General features: G+C 51.2%; 1 protein-coding gene across 1 annotated transcript in view; it reads right to left on the bottom strand.

The window, feature by feature from the left end:
• The window catches only part of GRK5 (G protein-coupled receptor kinase 5), a 555,873-nt gene that overhangs the window by 175,776 nt on the left and 360,487 nt on the right, over positions 1-19,610 (bottom strand). Inside the window, exon 4 of the mRNA XM_069611930.1 lies at positions 12,240-12,317. Coding sequence (XP_069468031.1) covers positions 12,240-12,317 — 78 coding nt within the window. The remainder of the gene's footprint in view (positions 1-12,239; positions 12,318-19,610) is intronic.

The following is a 19,610-nucleotide window of genomic DNA, read 5'->3' as shown; positions in this document are numbered from 1 at the left end:
GGGTGTTGGGGTGGGGTCAGGTTCTCCATCCAGAGGTCAAGACTCAACCTTCACGCTTGGTATCTGAAAGGTTGAGGTATAATGATTGTGATGGAGGTGTTGCTTTCGGCCAGGTGGCCTGCAACAAAATCCCTGTACCGTTGGCGCAAGTTCTGCGACTGATGCAGAGGTCACAATGTGGATACTTTTCAGTTCTCCATTCCTATGGTTTTGTCTTTTTTGCTTTCTTTGGCCCTCAGGGGCCTTCAAGTTGTTACCATTAAGAGTTACCTGGCGGAGTGGTCTATATTTAAGCGCTCGTCTGAAGAATTTTCTTACTTTAAGATTCCTTTGATTTCTCAGTTTCTTAAAGGACTCGCGAATGTGTTCCTGCCGTCTCCTTTCCAGGTGCTGGTTTTGGATTTAAATTTGGTTTTGAAATTTCTCATGGGTGCTCCTTTTGAACCTTTGCACTCTTGTCCTTTGAGATTATTGTCCTTAAAAACAGTGTTCTTGGTTGCGGTTACTTCCGCTCGCAGAGTGAGTGAATTGCAGGCACTTTCCTCTAAGCCACCCTTTACTGTGTTCCCCAAGGACAGGGTTGTACTTGGGGTACGTACGTCCTTTGTACCAAAGGTACTTTCTGAATTTCATTTGAGTCAAAAAGTGGTTCTCCCATCTTTCTATCCTCCTCCTCATCCTGGTAAGGAAGAGGAGCGACTCCATCATTTGGAGCCTAGGAGAGCTCTGAGCTTTTACATTTCTAGGATGTCCAGGGTTAGAGTGGACAATCAACTCTTTGTAGGATATGCTGGACACCGATTGGGCCAGGCCGTTAAAAAACAGACCTTGTCCAGGTGTTATGCTCACCATTACGGAGTGTTACCGACTGGCGGGTAAGGACCCTAATGAAGGGTTGCGAGCTCATTCCACTAGGGGCATGGCTACTTCGACCGCCCTCCAGCACGGTCTTATTAGGAATATGTGTGATGCCGCTACATGTGCTTTGCGTCACACCTTTGTTGAGCATTATTCCTTGGATACAAACCATGGTCAGGATATGGCCTTTGGTAAGGTGATTCTTTATTCTGCAGTCTGGTTGGGTACTCTAAATTCTTTTCCCTCCTCCATTTACTGGTGCTTTGGGAGTCTGTCAAAAATGTGGCATACGTTGAAGGACACAATCCATTCGAAGAACAAGTTACTTACCAACTGGTAACGTTCTTTTGACTGGATGTTCCTCCAACGTATTCCACATCGCCCTCCCAGCCTGCCCCTCTGGAAGATTCCCTGTGCAATTGCAGCTTCCGTTTCGGCATGGCTATGTGCAGTCAAGCAAGCATGAGACTGTTGCCACACGTTCTGTGGGAAAAAACTTAAACTGAGGTTACGGGCGCGGTGCGTCCCATTTATAACATCCGGTTACGTCGCCCTCGACGGAGGCCTTCAAGGGACATCGACCCGACGTCATCGATGCAGGACGCCCTCTGCTGAAAAACCTTCCTAATTGCACAGCTGTGGACATTATATGTCAAGATGTGGAATACGTTGGAGGAACATCCAGTCGAAAGAACATTATCAGTTGGTAAGTAACTTTCTTCTATGTACAAATTGCTGTAAGTTACAATACATGTTCCTATGGGTTATGTCATAACATGCATTTCAGAAAGGCCCAGATAAGTTTTCAGATTCTGAAAGTGGCAACAAGAAGAGATCCACATGAGATTACGCAGAAAAGGCTAGACCAAAGTCTTTTTGGATAGACAAACTTGTAGCTCTGACACCGAAGGGCCTCAATGAGGAAATTCATTTTGCTTATTTTCTTTGATCTGGCAAATACCAGTTAAAGCTATGGCTGCTTACAGTTTGATATATTGTGTTTGAATAATGATTTTCTGAAATGCATGCTATGACACAACCCATTGGAATACGTATTGCAACTGATAGTTTTAATACTTCCTATGTGAAAGTTACTATGTATGATTATAGGGTTGTCTGATAAAACTTGGAACTCTGACATCGAAGGACATACATGACGAAATGTACTTTGTCTGTGATCTAACAAATCCTCATTCAAGCGCTGGTTGCTTACAGTTGGATATATCCTTTGTTTGAACAATGATTTTCTGAAATGCACGTTATGACATAACCCATAGGAACATGTATTGTAACCTATAGCAATTTGTACATAGAAAGTGTCTATGTATGCTATTAGATGTGTCTGAATGTTTTGAAATTCAAATCACATGAAACCTATAAACCAATAACACGATGAGCTAGACATGTGGGACGTATCCACATTGATAAATGTACATCTCACATATGTTAATGTGCAAATGTTGTGGATCTCTGCGTTTCATGTTGGCCAGACAACAATTATATTGGCCTGAAAACGACACTACAGAAGCGATATAAATATAAAAACGTTGCCAACATTGCAGACAAACAACGTCCTTGAACCGGTATACAACATCAGATTGCCATGGTGACCTCTTATCCCGCCATCCCTTTTCCATGGGAGGGCAGGACGCGAGCCACAACCCGGGAAGCTGCTCACAGCTGACGGGCGGTGGCTGGTGAGTCGCCCTGGCAACAAATGAAGCTTACGAGCATCGCGCAGCCCCGCAGTTGTGCTTGGTGAGCTGTGTAGCAAGCAGAGAATACAGGTAAGAAGGAGGACGGTTACATGTGTTACACAAGATATATATATATATTTATATATATATATGTGAGAGGATTCGGATTAAGATATGTATTACATGCTAACACTCTCTAGGAGATCCCATCAGAGGGGAAACCATACACGCAAAGCCCCAACAGGAACACAACGGTTTGATATTTACTGCATGACTATTTTCAGAATGCATTTACCATAAGCAGCCATGGTAGAAAAACTCATTTAGGGTACATCTTTTTTTCTCCGTTTATCGTGCATTTCCTTGTAAAAATTGGAACATTGGAAACAATTGAAAACAACTTGGGTATGTACTCTTGTATATATTTGGGTATATTTTTTGAATATATCTGTTGAGACATGGTTGGGTCCACAACACCCGATTCAAAGTAACAAATTGGTTTGATAATTTTGAACACATAGCCCTGACGATGGTGCGCTGCACCGACATGCATTGGCTTATTTGTCTTCTATATCAACCACGTGGTCTTTTTGCCTCAGTAACCGTGTGAATAAACACGTCTTGAAAATCTTATGTAATTGAATAGGTGCCTTACTTTTCTTTTGGATGAATTGAAATTTCCGTTACAGATTTGTCTATTATGTTATTTTGATGGCATCAGTGATGCAATGTTTAGCACCCTGGTATGCTGTTAAGTTGGGTCCCTGGCCAATCATGACCACTTCTTTACTGCGTTCCTGGGACACCAGGTCAGGTAAGCATAAGGGACAGATGACATCCACCAGCGGCCTCTCTCAGTGATCACATCCTCTCAACTGACATCCATAGAGCCCACTCTTCATACAACATTCTCTCACTCTGCATGCTACGGCAGTCAGTCACAGCATTCCATCCATATGCCACTGTTTAGCACCCTGGGATGCTTCAGAGTGGGCCAGCTATGGAAACACCATACGGAAGGGAACCGCTGCATACTGCGGAAAAGCTGATGGTGCAGGGCAGGCAAAGGACAAGGCGCGCTGGGGGGAGGGGGCTGGGAAGGCAGAGAATAGCATGGGAAAACACACGGGCAACCAGGGCAGGGGTTGCAGAGATCGGGTGAGGGCACAAACGCCACTGCAGAAACAGGATGGCAGCCAGGACAGATTAAGTGGGCAGAGGAGGGCAGGGGGTCACAGGTCATGGGAAACGAGCAAAAAGGTAAGGCAGTGGATGCCATATGGGAACGGGAGGCAAGGCTCACAATGGGTGAGAGAAGGGCAGGGAAAGCGCAGACATGGAGGGCGGGCAGGGTTTCACTGTGGATGTGATGAGGGTAGGTCTGGCAGCATGCACTGAAGGGGAGTTCATAGGGCAAAGGGCGCAGGTGATGGGAGCGGACATTATGGAGTGGTACTGCAGCAGGCAGCGGGCACTCTGGGGGGGTACAGGCAGTCAGGGGCCTAGGCAGGCAGAAAGATGCCACGGGAGATCTTGAAGGGCAGTCCGTGCACGCTGTGCGCAAGACGGCAGCGCAGGCAGGGCCGCCCGCTGCGTGAGATGGCGCTGCCGTGCACGCTCGCTCAGCGCTGCTCCTGCCGCAGCCTCCCTCGCAGGACCAACAACAGCTGCGCCCGAATCCTTCCACTCGCGCCCCCGCGCTGCTTTCCTGAACCAGGGCCAGCCTGGAAGAGACTCCAGGCTCTCTCCTCGTGCTGGAGGAAGGCTGGCTGCGGCGCAGCTCCTGCCGGGTCCAGTGCAAGGCTCCGGCCCTGGGGGCTGGCCTCTTCCCAGGGTGGCAAGGCACGGCGGGTTCCTGCACGGGCCCAGTGCAGGCTCCGGCCCCGGGGGCTGGCATCTTCCCAGGGTGGCAAGGCACGGCGGGTTCCTGCACGGGTCCAGTGCAGGCTCCGGCCCTGGGTGCTGGCATCTTCCCAGGGTGGCAAGGCACCGCGGGTTCCTGCACGGGCCCAGTGCAGGCTCCGGCCCTGGGAGCTGGCCTCTTCCCAGGGTGGCAAGGCACGAGTGCAAGGCTCCGGCCCTGGGGACTGGCCTCTTCCCAGGGTGGCAAGGCACGGCGGGTTCCTGCACGGGTCCAGTGCGGGTTCCTGCACGTGTCCAGTGCAGGCTCCGGCCCCGAGGGCTGGCCTCTTCCCAGGGTGGCAAGGCACGGCGGGTTCCTGCACGGGCCCAGTGCAGGCTCCGGCCCCGGGGGCTGGCATCTTCCCAGGGTGGCAAGGCACGGCGGGTTCCTGCACGGGTCCAGTGCAGGCTCCGGCCCTGGGTGCTGGCATCTTCCCAGGGTGGCAAGGCACCGCGGGTTCCTGCACGGGCCCAGTGCAGGCTCCGGCCCTGGGAGCTGGCCTCTTCCCAGGGTGGCAAGGCACGGCGGGTTCCTGCACGGGCCCAGTGCAGGCTCCGGCCCTGGGGACTGGCCTCTTCCCAGGGTGGCAAGGCACGAGTACAAGGCTCCGGCCCTGGAGACTGGCCTCTTCCCAGGGTGGCAAGGCACGGCGGGTTCCTGCACGGGTCCAGTGCGGGTTCCTGCACGTGTCCAGTGCAGGCTCCGGCCCTGAGGGCTGGCCTCTTCCCAGGGTGGCAAGGCACGGCGGGTTCCTGCACGGGCCCAGTGCAGGCTCCGGCCCTGGGGGCTGGCATCTTCCCAGGGTGGCAAGGCAAGGCGGGTTCCTGCACGGGTCCAGTGCAGGCTCCGGCCCTGGGAGCTGGCCTCTTCCCAGGGTGGCAAGGCACGGCGGGTTCCTGCACGGGCCTAGTGCAGGCTCCGGCCCTGGGGGCTGGCATCTTCCCAGGGTGGCCTGGCACGGCGGGTTCCTGCACGGGTCCAGGGCGGGTTCCTGCACTGGTCCAGTGCAGGCTCTGGCCCTGGGGGCTGGCCTCTTCCCAGGGTGGCAAGGCACGGCGGGTTCCTGCACGGATCCAGTGCAAGGCCCCGGCCCTGGGGGCTGGCCTCTTCCCAGGGTGGCAAGGCACGGCGGGTTCCTAAGGTGGCAAGGCAGAGGTCCAGTGCAAGACTCCGGCCCTGGGGACTGGCCTCTTCCCAGGGTGGCAAGATACGAGTGCAAGGCTCCGGCCTGGGGGCTGGCCTCTTCCCAGGGTGGCAAGGCACGGCGGGTTCCTGCACGGACCCAGTGCAGGCTCTGGCTCTGGGGGCTGGCATCTTCCCAGGGTGGCAAGGCACGGCGGGTTCCTGCACGGGTCCAGTGCGGGTTCCTGCACGTATCCAGTGCAGGCTCCGGCCCTGGGGGCTGGCCTCTTCCCAGGGTGGCAAGGCACGGCGGGTTCCTGCACGGGTCCAGTGCAGGCTCCGGCCCTGGGAGCTGGCCTCTTCCCAGGGTGGCAAGGCACGGCGGGTTCCTGCACGGGCCCAGTGCAGGCTCCGGCCCTGGGGGCTGGCATCTTCCCAAGGTGGCAAGGCACGGCGGGTTCCTGCACGGGTCCAGTGCGGGTTCCTGCACGTGTCCAGTGCAGGCTCCGGCCCTGGGGGCTGGCCTCTTCCCAGGGTGGCAAGGCACGGCGGGTTCCTGCACGGATCCAGTGCAAGGCCTCTTCCCATGGTGGCAAGGCAGAGGTCCAGTGCAAGGCTCCGGCCCTGGGGACTGGCCTCTTCCCAGGGTGGCAAGGCACGAGTGCAAGGCTCTGGCCCTGGGGGCTGGCCTCTTCCCAGGGTGGCAAGATACGAGTGCAAGGCTCCGGCCTGGGGGCTGGCCTCTTCCCAGGGTGGCAAGGCACGGCGGGTTCCTGCACGGGCCCAGTGCAGGCTCCGGCTCTGGGGGCTGGCATCTTCCCAGGGTGGCAAGGCACGGCGGGTTCCTGCACGGGTCCAGTGCAGGCTCCGGCCCTGGGAGCTGGCCTCTTCCCAGGGTGGCAAGGCACGGCGGGTTCCTGCACGGGCCCAGTGCAGGCTCCGGCCCTGGGAGCTGGCCTCTTCCCAGGGTGGCAAGGCACGGCGGGTTCCTGCACGGGCCCAGTGCAGGCTCCGGCCCTGGGGACTGGCCTCTTCCCAGGGTGGCAAGGCACGGCGGGTTCCTGCACGTGTCCAGTGCAGGCTCCGGCCCTGAGGGCTGGCCTCTTCCCAGGGTGGCAAGGCACGGCGGGTTCCTGCACGGGCCCAGTGCAGGCTCCGGCCCTGGGGACTGGCCTCTTCCCAGGGTGGCAAGGCACGAGTACAAGGCTCCGGCCCTGGAGACTGGCCTCTTCCCAGGGTGGCAAGGCACGGCGGGTTCCTGCACGGGTCCAGTGCGGGTTCCTGCACGTGTCCAGTGCAGGCTCCGGCCCTGAGGGCTGGCCTCTTCCCAGGGTGGCAAGGCACGGCGGGTTCCTGCACGGGCCCAGTGCAGGCTCCGGCCCTGGGGGCTGGCATCTTCCCAGGGTGGCAAGGCAAGGCGGGTTCCTGCACGGGTCCAGTGCAGGCTCCGGCCCTGGGAGCTGGCCTCTTCCCAGGGTGGCAAGGCACGGCGGGTTCCTGCACGGGCCCAGTGCAGGCTCCGGCCCTGGGGGCTGGCATCTTCCCAGGGTGGCAAGATACGAGTGCAAGGCTCCGGCCTGGGGGCTGGCCTCTTCCCAGGGTGGCAAGGCACGGCGGGTTCCTGCACGGACCCAGTGCAGGCTCTGGCTCTGGGGGCTGGCATCTTCCCAGGGTGGCAAGGCACGGCGGGTTCCTGCACGGGTCCAGTGCGGGTTCCTGCACGTATCCAGTGCAGGCTCCGGCCCTGGGGGCTGGCCTCTTCCCAGGGTGGCAAGGCACGGCGGGTTCCTGCACGGGTCCAGTGCAGGCTCCGGCCCTGGGAGCTGGCCTCTTCCCAGGGTGGCAAGGCACGGTGGGTTCCTGCACGGGCCCAGTGCAGGCTCCGGCCCTGGGGGCTGGCATCTTCCCAAGGTGGCAAGGCACGGCGGGTTCCTGCACGGGTCCAGTGCGGGTTCCTGCACGTGTCCAGTGCAGGCTCCGGCCCTGGGGGCTGGCCTCTTCCCAGGGTGGCAAGGCACGGCGGGTTCCTGCACGGATCCAGTGCAAGGCCTCTTCCCATGGTGGCAAGGCAGAGGTCCAGTGCAAGGCTCCGGCCCTGGGGACTGGCCTCTTCCCAGGGTGGCAAGGCACGAGTGCAAGGCTCTGGCCCTGGGGGCTGGCCTCTTCCCAGGGTGGCAAGATACGAGTGCAAGGCTCCGGCCTGGGGGCTGGCCTCTTCCCAGGGTGGCAAGGCACGGCGGGTTCCTGCACGGACCCAATGCAGGCTCCGGCTCTGGGGGCTGGCATCTTCCCAGGGTGGCAAGGCACGGCGGTGTTGTGTTCATTCCTTACGTATTTCACAGCACGAATCACGACTCGTACCAGCTTATGTATTTCAATGGGTTTATTCATTAATGGAGAGTTCCCCTGCAGCCATCACAGCTCCGATGTCGTTATCTCTCTGTAGCTCGCATCACGAGCCACACAGACAACGTCATCTGGAACCCGAGCTGGCAAAGGTTCTACATGGTGATGCAATCACCAAGTTACTATATAACATCTCCCCCCCTTATAATTAACACAGGTAACTATCACATTCTTAGATAACGAAAGAACTATTAACAAGAAATTCAAAACATCGGGCTACACCATCCCAAGTAAAAGGATACACATCGTCTCTGCTTCCCAGGAATAGCCGCTGGCCTCTTGTAAAAGGTTATTAATAATACATGAAGTCTTTTTTAAAATATGGTGCTCTGCTTCTGGTTTTCGCCATACATGTATAGTCCTTCCTCACCTCTGTAACATTGGCGTGTTTGTTTGTTAGCTCTTCTTTACTTTTGTTAACATCACGCCACACCACTCTTTTAACATTGTCTAAAGTTCGCTTTACCTTCCCATTGGTTTTGACCACATCATCACATGACCACAGATTTCCATCTTCCAATATTACGGATTTCCCGGAACAACTCACTACCATCTGCGGGTCACGATATTTGGATTCTCCCTTCACAACCTTTCTGGGCTCTTTCACTCTCACCCAATCACCTTCCTTTATGGTATTTTCTTTCACACTCTTCTGCCTGTCATAATATTTCTTATACTTTTCTTGTTTGTCTTTCACTCTCTCCACCACGGCTTCCATGTCCACAACTCTGTTGTTTCTTCCTGTTAACCAAGCTGGTCTCAGTCTGTTGGTAGCCACTCTTCCCCTCATCATTGTGAATGGTTCTACTTCTGTTGCGGAATGTGGCGTGACTTTATATGTGAGCAATGCTTCCTTAAGAGTCTCTCTCCAAGGAATGTTGTTTGCAACTGCTAATTGAATAGTGTCTTTGATAAATCTATTCATTCGCTCAACCAATCCATTAGCCATAGGGTGGTTTAAAGCAGTGGTTCTATGTCTAATTGCTCTTTCCTTGAGAAAATCTTGTACATCATTTGCCATGAATTGTGCCCCATTATCTGATACCAACTCCTGAGGCTCTCCTTCCCTGTCAAATATTTCTTCCATAAATCTCTTGACTTTTATTGCAGACATAGACCCCTCTACAATGCCACATTCAACCCACTTAGAGGTACAGTCAACCAACACTATAATGTAGATCTTATGTGGCTCCAATATTTCAAATGGTCCTGAAATATCAATGGCTAACTTTGTCCACACCGATACTGGTATTTCTATGGGTTGCAAAGGTGTGGCTCTGACAACTTTTCCCTTGTCACTCACCGCACATGCAGAGCACTCCTTCACCATGTTTTCCAACTCATTCCACATCCTAGGCCACCAATAAACCTCCCTTACTCTTTTTAGTGAGATTTCTCCCTATATGTCCTTCATGTGCTATTTGCATGATCTTCTCTCTCAAACTCGTGGGTGGCACAATGCGATCACCCCGATATATGCAGACCTCATTGCACGCCATTTCCTCCTTCTTGCCTTCCCATGGCACTATCCCTTCATGAACGTCCTTCCAGTCACTCGTTATCGCTAACCTCAATTGTTCCTGTTCCTCATCTGCCTTGACCGCTTCCATCCAATCCTCCTTAGTGAAACCAGGATGTACTTGTGCAATGACGCTGTCCATTTCCACTTCATCTATATCATTACCTTCATCACCTGAGGAGCATGGTAAACGGGACAAGCAATCTGCAACCACATTACTTCTACCTGGAGTATATTTGATTAAAAAATTGTACTGCATTATGACGAGAATCCACCTCCTTATGCGAGGAGATGTTAAATGTAGGTTTCTTGGATTCAGGATATGAATCAACGGCTTGTGGTCAGTCCTAACTTCAATGGGGATACCCCATATCAACCCCTTAAAATGTTCTAAAATCCACATAACAGCCAGAGCCTCTTTTTCTATAGTAGAATAATTTTTTCAGCATCTTTAAGTGTCCTAGAAGCAAAGGCTATAGGAACCATTTCCTCATTTTGAACCTGTTCAAGTACACCTCCCAGGCCTGAATTGCTCGCGTCTACAGATATAACAGTTTTGGCACTAAAATCACACGCATCGTTAAGCCCCGCAGCCTATAGTGGAAAGCAGTGTGATGAGGCTCAGGGCTGATCACACCGACGAGGCTTTCCAAATACTCGGGCCGAAAGGAGCTCCTAGGATGCCAGAAGGTGACAGCAGCGCACCGCAGTGTGAGCTGGGACGAACAGGCTGGTGGGGCCCCTGGAGGCAGTAAAAGGTGGAACGCCCCTGGCCCCGCGCTCCTGGCCCCGCAGAGCCTCTCCTGAAGGTTGCCCAATGAAAGGGCTCTATTATATAAGGACTGATCAGGAGGAGCTTGCAATGCAGGAAGCAACATTTCCAGAAAACATAACTCTGGCAAGAAGACAGACCCCAAGCGGGAGGCCTTTGGTGCCAAACTGCAGCCCCAGAGCGGCTCCCAGAAGCACTCGCGCACAGCCTTCTGAGAGAAAGGGCGGCGTGCAGGCCGCGCGCAGCCTCACCCACGCGGAGAGTCTCGTTAGGACAGGTCGGTCTTATCCCCAAAAAGCAGTGGCCCCTAAGCACTCCCTTCATGTGCTCCATACCAATCCCGCCATTCAGCAACTCGGTGCTCACAGAAAGCAGGGCCACACCCAGGAGGCACTTCTGAGGGGTCCAGATGAACCCAGAGGCTCTGGGTTCATGAGGCCACGAGCCACAATCACCAGGTTTATTGGACCAGTTGAGGTTTCTCAAGCCCTGTAAATGAGGCAGAAGGAAAGGGCAGTGGGGGAGGTTGGAAGAGATACAGAGATGTGGTGATGGAGATCTCAGAGTAGAAGAGAGCAATTAGAACTCCTGGCCAAGCGGCACACCAGACCTTGAAGCATGTCCTGCTAAGGGCTTCTGCCAAACTCTGGCAAGGGCCCGGAAAGCCTGAAGTCGAGTCTTCATTTGCCAGACACCTCGCGGCTGCAACCACGATCCTGGTGCAAGGAAGAACCTGTACAGTACTAAGGGCTGGAGGCGATACCCAGTGTGTGTGTGGAGAACAAACCAGAGCGTACAGTGGGCGCAAGCCTACGCAAACGACCCTTGGCTGGTGGGTGAGCACCGTGGGGAGGAGAGGTATTCTGTGGTGGAAATGTGTCATTATAAGTGCTTGCTTGTAGGTGTGGGTGGCGTCAACACCCAAGCAATGCCAAGGGCAAGTGTTGACCTAGAACACCAGCAAGGGTACCCCAGAAGGCATGTTCGGGCACAATAGACACCCTACAGTTGTGAGTGACTGCAAGTAAGCCAGAAGATCAGGGAAGTTAGCAGCTATTTCCGTTACTTCTCTGTACTGACAGGGATAGACCAGAGATCTTGCAGAACTTAATCCAATCAGCTTCTCTTGAAGATCCAGGAGAAGGGTAGTGAATCCGATGACAAAGACCCTACAGACTCCCTGGCAGCGCAGTTCAGGCAAGGCTCAGGAACTTCTTGAAATCGTCTTACACAAGATTGGCAGCCCTGTTCCTGCTCTCTGAGTATCACACACCCATGTTGGCCATCCTTTTCAGTTACAATGCTCACCCTTAGTCTCGGGAGCATAGCTCAGGGGAACATGCTCCCCTTGGAAGCAAGACACAGGTTCGATCCCCGGATCCACGCCTAGAAACCTCTGGGTATTAAGCACGTTATAAATAACCAATCGTATCACCCGCTGTTAAAACATTATTTGAGCTCTTACTTCTGGTGTGTTGAGTGTTCCGCCCCCGCCCTCCCACACCGCGACCAATGACGAGACTGCTGTAGCATCTCCATGACAACCTTCCACCATCACCATTGTAGGGCATAAGCCAGGCACTTTCTACTCACATTTCTCAAATTCTCCACCCACCTGGAGTGACGCATAATAGCCTATAGTACCCAACAAACACAGAGCACAACCACCACTGCTACCCAGCAGGCATTCCATTACTCGAGGGTTTTAAGAAAAACAGACAGTAGCAGGACCTTCATCAAAAACGAGATTATTTGTATTTGTACAACTGGATCGCAAAGCTCCTGACCCAACTATATTTAAAGTGACAGACCAGGTGAGAAGACGTGGCCAGGGGAGCATGTGCAGCACACATGGCAAGTTATTGCGTGTGGGGCGAGCAGAGAGTCCATCGCCGCCATGTAGCAGACCCGCCCTGGGCAGAGGGGTGTGCTGGCCAGCGCTGGCCGCTCGAGACCTCTTACCTCTGGAGTTAGATACCGCATTATGATCTCCTTCCCTTTTTCACCAAGCTTCTCATCCGGCGTGACTTCATACTCTGCCTGCAAGAGAACAGGACCAGAGAACATTAGCTTCACAGGGACGGCTGCTCGTCAAGCACTGCACAGCTCACTCCACAATCTCAATAGTCAAGGCAAGCATCTACACATTGCCAACATACTGGACTCATGCCAATGTCCCAACACAAGAAGTGCGTCTCAGCATGTGTTGCCAGGACATGCCATCCCCTTGGACAACTTCCTATGCACTGGTTTTGGCCAGATCTCCAGCGCTTTAACCCCAGGCCTCCCTTGTATCAGTGGCACCATGAAGCCTACACCGGCTCTTTGCTGGCTCTCTGTGGAACAGCAAGGAAGAATTTAACCAAAGCCCTGATCAGCCACTTGCTGTCAGGGAATTCCTATGAAGTTGATTGGCTTCTTCATATCAGAAAAACTTGCGGCTCTGTTTATTTATTATTTGTAAGTCACACCGACCCCGCAAGTAACTGGGCGCAACGAATACAGGAATACTTTAGGCTTAGGTTACAGAATGCATAGATAGTATTAGAGGCAAGATTATACAGGAAGGAATACAAAGTTGTACAGTAAGTGAAATCAGTCAGGTGAGAGATGCATATGAAACGAGGCATGGAGTACAGCAAAGTCAGATGTCATTTGTTTGCAACCAGGTCAAGATGTTAAGTCTAAAGCTGAAGTAGGATTGGTTCACTCTGAATGGAAGTGCGTGTTCCAGGTCTGTGCAGCTTTCACTGGAAAGCTACCACCTCCAGATTCTTTTAGCTTAAATCTGGGTATGTTGAGGCAGAAGGAATTGGCTGTTCTGGAAGGACTGGTGGAAGGTTTCCTGACTATTCTCTCGGTTAAGTAAGGAGGTGCCGCTTTGTTGAGGCATTTGAAAGTAAGGGAAGATGTTCTAAGCAGGATTCTGTCATTAACCTTCAGCCAATGATATTCTCTCCTTTCGCTCTGATATATGTTCTCTATGGGGAATGTTTAGATCGGTTCTGAAGGCATTGTTCGGTAGAATTAGAATTATTTCCAGGGTATACTTACTTGCGTCTAGGTAAAGGGCATTCCAGTAGTCCAATTTCGAGAGTATCAAGGCGTTGGCTAGGATGATGCAGCTAGCTTTGGATAGGAATGGCCTGCAGGCCCTAATTAACGTACACGTGTAGGCTGTACAGGATGCCATAGTGTTTATTTGTTTATTCAAGGTTAGTGCGGAGTCAAGGTAGAAGCCTAAAGTTTTTACTTCCTTTACGACCTTGATTGTATTTCCGTCAATATTGAAGGCCGAGTAGTTAGTATTCAGTTTTTTTAGGTTGGTAACTGTTCCTAGAATCAGGAGCTCCGTTTTGTCGTCTTTCAGGCAGAGGCCATGGGCTGCCATCCATGCCTGAATGAGGAGGCACATTTTGTTCACCAAAGCCATGTTCTTATGGTAATCGCCCGAAAGGGTATGAGGATCTGGGTGTCATCTGAATAATTAGTGTAGGTGACACACAGACTGTCCAATTTGTCAAACAAAGGCTTTGAAAATATATTGTGGTACGCCACATGTAGTCTGGATGGGGTCTGCTGAAGGCAAGAAGACTCTCACAGTCCTGTTGTTTAAGAAGGATTGGACCCATGCTATTGTGTCCTTAGAGAAGTGAGCCGCCGAGGCCAAGTGTTTGCACAAAACTTCGTGCTCCACCAGGTCAAAGGCGGCCAACAGGTCAAAGAGGAGTAGCATGGCAGTTTTCCCTTTGTCCTTGAGCTCATCAATTTGGGTTTTTAAATCGATTAGTGCCATTTTAGTTCCGTGTTGTGGCCTGAAACCTGATTGGCAGACTCCTAGGAGATGGTTAGTTTCAAGGTACTTCTGTATTTGAAATTATGTAAAAAAAATCTGTGGGTTTGGAATTTAGTTTTTCCAACGCATCATGCATTGTTGATATGTCTGTGACTGCACTTAAACAGAGACTTCAGATTGTGTGCAATAGTATGAATGAAAATATGAACCTTCCAACATTGAATGCAAGATAGTACCTTCCCCTCAACAATGACAGGGATGGCTGTGTATTTTGATTTTGTGAACAACCTTTCCCACATGAGCTAGATTAAACACGCTGCAGCTAAGTCGTATGCTGGCATTGGTCAGGAACTAAGCATGTAGTCGGGCCAAAACTTTATCCCACTTTATTTTCTTCTCTCCATTTGACCTCCAGAAGCTACCTTCTAACGTTACTTGGAGGTTTTGGTTTTAAAGACTGGAAACCTGCCTTTATGATGTTATTGTGGCCTTCTGATGCGACCAGTGCATTTAAACATGCAAGCTGCCTGCAATAGGCCTGGACTAGAGGAACGACTGTATTCTTCATACACCAAACTGATTGCTATTTCTTGAGTTATTATGATGCATTTGACCTAGATTTTAATGTATGTTATTTTTGCTTGACGTTTTATGGATTGTGATTGTTAATCCGAAATAAACTATGTATTCATACTATACCTCCAGCGTGGACAACTGGGACCAGAGGATGCAGGGACTTTGGGCGCATGTCCGCAGAAGAGTAGGCTTAGTACCACTGGGGAGACGGGGGCTTTGCAAAATGGGTACTTTGGTACACCCAGACAGGCATTTGGAGGGGGCGAGCTGCACCCCTGGGCTTGGTCTGCACACCTCGGAATGGTGGCAGGTTCTGAATCGGAATCACTGCAGCTTCTTCTGCAGTTTGCTTACTTCGTACGTTCCTCCCACTGAACATTTTACAGTAGTTAGGAGGTTGCCAAAAGGATCAGGTGTCTTGTAAAACACCTGGTAGTTTGTTCCTCTCCTTGGGTCTTCAATTTCAAGCCTCCAGAGGGACGGCAGTCCCAGAGGTCCAGTGTAGAGTCTTCCATTACAAGCCTCCAGAAGGATGGCAGTCCCATGGGTCCAGTGTAGAGTCTTCCATTACAAGCCTCCAGAAGGACGGCAGTCCCAGAGGTCCAGTGTAGAGTCTTCCAGCCTCCAGAAGGATGGCAGTCCCAGAGGTCCAGTGTAGAGCCTTCCAGCCTCCAGAAGGACGGCAGTCCCATGGGTCCAGTGTGGCGTCTTCCAGCCTCCAGAAGGACGGGGTCCCAGAGGTCCTGTGTAGAGCACCGGTCTATTGTCTGTTCTAGTCAAATGTGGTTCTGGACTCGAGTGCAGGTTCTCGCATCATTTCCCAGATGATGCTTGGTTCACTGTTCACCTGCAAGCACTGCTAGAGTCCTTCCCCCCCCCCCGAGATAGTCCGGTCTCAGCTATACAATCGCAGAGCAAACCGGGAGTTAATCTAAATGAGCCTGGTTAATCCCATGCTGCGCCAGTAGGTCTGGCCAGTGCTGTGGAAGGAGGCACCCCCGTAGCTAAGAAGCATGGGAGAATAATCTGGGGCGCAAGGGTGACGGAGGGACAAAATATATACTGCCACACGCAGCATGAGTAACATGAGGCCACAACCTGCCGCGTTCCCCGCCCCCCGGACCCCCCCGTCTGTTTCAGCATATGCCAGGCTTAGGGCTTAACACACCAGGGTGCAAAGGCACCACCAAGTGCCTCACACAAGACCAGCAATGCAGGAAGAGGGGCCAACAAACCTCTCCCCACCCTAGCCCCCCCCCCCAAATCACATGTCTTGCCTGAGGCAAGTCTAGGATGATAGGTAGGGAGAAATCAGTTTCTTTGGTACTCTGGACGGAGCACCACAGTTCTATTCTGCGAATGCAGAAGACTTTCTTTTTGAGCATTGCCCTGCTCAGCTGTTCGCTTTACTGTAAACTTGGTCTTGCTTTGGTAAACCGGGCTCAGTCTTTTCGATTCAGGTTTCGAGCTCCTACTGACTGGTTCGCACAGCCCCTCAGTTTCGGCAGGGCGTCGTCACTGTGAAGTGGTTAACGTCGAGGATACTGGCTTTGGAGGAGGACACAGCATTCGTTTGTCATCCAAGAAATAAAAGCACCCTGGGGGAAAACTGTGCAAGCCGAAGCCTTCTGGAGGAGCCAGGCGAACTTCGAGAAAGTTGACGCGCATGCGTCTACAAGGCCTGGGAGGGAAAAAGGGACGCGCATGGAGGAAATGATGGATCATTTTGCAACCAAGTATTTCACACAACAAGAAATGTTATTTAATGCTAGATTTGATAGGTTATAGAAGATGGTGACTGACTTGGGGGGTGGGGGCAGTTAAGGGGCACAGGGTCAAACGATAATGATGAGCAAGGGAAGAGGGTGGCCATTAAGAGCATGGGTAACAGCGGGTCCCAGTGCCTCCCAGAGCGATACAGAGTGTCCAACCACAAATGGGCGCGCGCATAATAACAGCGCCAGCACCAGAAGGCACAGGCCCAACACCAGACATCAGCAATGATGCTGGTTTGAACGTGGTAGTTACAACTCCACAAAGATCTGGGAAAAGATATTAAACATATTTACGAGATTAGCTTGGAATATTGAACAGGTGCCCAAGGAAACAATATAGAAGAAAGAATATATAGACATTTTCTCATTACTAGAGGCCGAACAAAAATATTATGATGTGTTTGGGGACCCAAAAAAATAAAATACAAATAAAAATAAAGACAAATCACAGGTTGAACACAATTGGGATAACTGGTTAAAGGCATTCAACATAATGGCAACAGGTAATTTTAGGAAAATCCCCCAAATGAAGGCAGGGCGCTATTTGCTTACGTAAATAAAATCCAGGAAGTTCGGGACATTTTTGGAGGAAAAGCCCGACTCTCCTATGACAAGCAGTTTAGAAGGGCCATGGCAGTACGCCCAAAAATAGAGAGGTGCAGAATAGTCTATACATTCAGGAGGTGCTGAAGATCAAAACGCCATGCTGCGCAGAGAAGAGCACAACTCGCACGAAAACGCCACAGACACGCAACAGTAAAGGCACAAAACCAGAACATCGGAATCGGAGTGAGCAGCTCTTTCAAAAAAAGCGGCCATGGGTTGCTAGGTCAAATACCCACAGAACAGTACAAGCCAACCACAAAACAGCAACAGGTGCAATATTACATGCTGGAAATTTGAGAAAGTTCACTGCTCATGGAGTAAGGAGTGCAGCTATAATCATGCTTGTTGAAAATGTGGGGGGTTTAGAGGATAACGCAGCAGCAACGGATGCACTAGATTACCAAGTAAAGGCCCCAAAAAAGAACAATGAGTGTCCAAGTACTAAAGCTAACTTGTGCCAAATTGAACAGGTAAACAGGGAGTTTAATGGGGGAAATGCAACGTATTTAACACCAGGGAGGACACCCATTAGAGTAATCAAATTCATGCATTTAATAGCAGCATGCAAGGAGACGGCAGGTTTCAGCATCCCATTCAAAGGACAAGGGTCCAGGGTGATACCAGAAAATATGAAATCTGCAAAAGAGAATTCAACAAGATTAAGGAATACAATACAAACATAATTAGATTTAGACAGGATTGGAGGGCCCTGGGAAGAAATGCTCACCACTGGGGCCTGGTACCCAAAAAGGAAGCAGGGCAGTACAGGCTAATACACCCCTTGTCCTACCCACAGGGCCAGTCAGGGAATGATGGGATGCCCGAAACGGAAACAGCAGCGACATACACACATTTCCACGAGGCACTCAGAGTAATTAAGAAACGTGCGAGAAATGCTTGAATGGCTACATTAGACAAAGTCAGCCTTTAGATTACTGCCAGTGCACGCCGGTTTGCAACCTTGATTAGGTTTCACACTTGAAAATACATTTTACATAGACAAGTGCCTGCCGATGGGGTGTGTGAGATCATGTGCACTATTTGAACAATTCATTTAATTTTTTTCAATGAGCCTTCTTGAGAAACACGACCAGGAGCCCAGGTGGTACAAGATCTGGATGATTTACTTTTGATAGGACAGCCTGGAACAGGGTAATGCAAATAATCTCTGTCAGAAATTATAACAATGGCAGCGCAGTGGGGCATACCACTGGCAAAGGAAAAAAACACCGGCCCAGCTACAAGCATAGTTTTCCTGGGCATTGAAGTAGACACAGCGGCAGGGGAATGTAGGATCCCAGCCAGGAAAACAGAGGAACTACTCCAAAGGTTCAGAGCACTGAGGGGAAAAGATAAGGGGACCGTTAGGGAAATACAATCACTAGCAAGTAGCCTCAATTTTGCAGCCAGAGTGATCCCACAGGGGAAGGTGTTGGAGGAGTCAGGACATGATGACCAAAGGCTACACAAAAACTCACCTACACAAGGCTGGGGGCGGAAGTTAAGAGAGACTTGCTGGTATGGGAGCAATCTTGTCAAAATTCAACGGAACAACAATATGGCACACACCATTAAACACGGACAATAAAAGAGTTCCATTTACTGATGCAGCAGGGAGCAAAGGTTTTGGAGATATGCTCGGCAAGGCAGGTTGTGCAGGGTCTTGGCCAGAAGCAAGGCATACACAAGGGCTGATGAGAAACATTACATTACTAGGGATCATCCCAACCTGGCTGGTGCTCCATATTTGGGGTGACCGTTTAGCAAACATCAAACTCATTGCATGGTCAGATAACATGGCAGTAGTAGGGATCAGAAACAGAAGATCAACTACTTACCATCTGGTTTTACGTATACTAAGGGGCATGACCATCAAAACTCTTAACAGAAACATTGAAATAAGGGCAAAGCACATTGCTGGCACAGATCATAACATTCATTATCTCGATTTCATTAGAGTACATTATGTCAAATGAGCCCAGAGGCAGACAAAAAGACGACGGAAGTTCCAAGAGAATTCTGGGAGGTACTGCCAGTGAAATGAAGGCAGCATCGATGCCAACGTCGGACGGCCGGGGTCGAGATGCATCAACAGCAGTTACACACACCTCAGAGACGGGTGTCAGCAGGAGCAAGCCTCTTGCAGAAAATACAGACCCTGCAACGGGGTTATTGGGTCTTGCAAAGAATGTGTTGGCAAACACCACAGCTCAATCTAGTAAGTGTCTGGAAACAGGTACGAAATGTCACAGGTTTATTGAATGTATGATGATATATGATATATGGCATTTGTAACGCGCCTATACACAAGTGTTTCAAGGCGCGACAAGGCAGGGAGGGGGGAAAAGGGGAGACAGACAACGATCCTACTAGGCCAGGTGTCATTCAGATCGCATGTAGAATCAATAACAACAAAAGAGATTAATACATTTCTGGAATGGGCATACAATCATGGAAAGAAAAAAGATTGGGCAAAGAGACAACTAACCGCGGTAACCAATTTTGCTAAAATTCAGGGAGGTTGTTAGGCAAGATTGTATGCAGTAACCATGTGGGAGACTACACCAGCCTTGTCCTCTT

This window comes from Ambystoma mexicanum, chromosome 8 (genome assembly GCF_040938575.1).
Source record: "Ambystoma mexicanum isolate Mex_15411 chromosome 8, UKY_AmexF1_1, whole genome shotgun sequence".
In the NCBI taxonomy this organism is placed as follows: domain Eukaryota; kingdom Metazoa; phylum Chordata; class Amphibia; order Caudata; family Ambystomatidae; genus Ambystoma; species Ambystoma mexicanum.
Note: the sequence above shows the minus strand (reverse complement) of the source record. Positions and strands in the feature narration are given on the sequence as shown.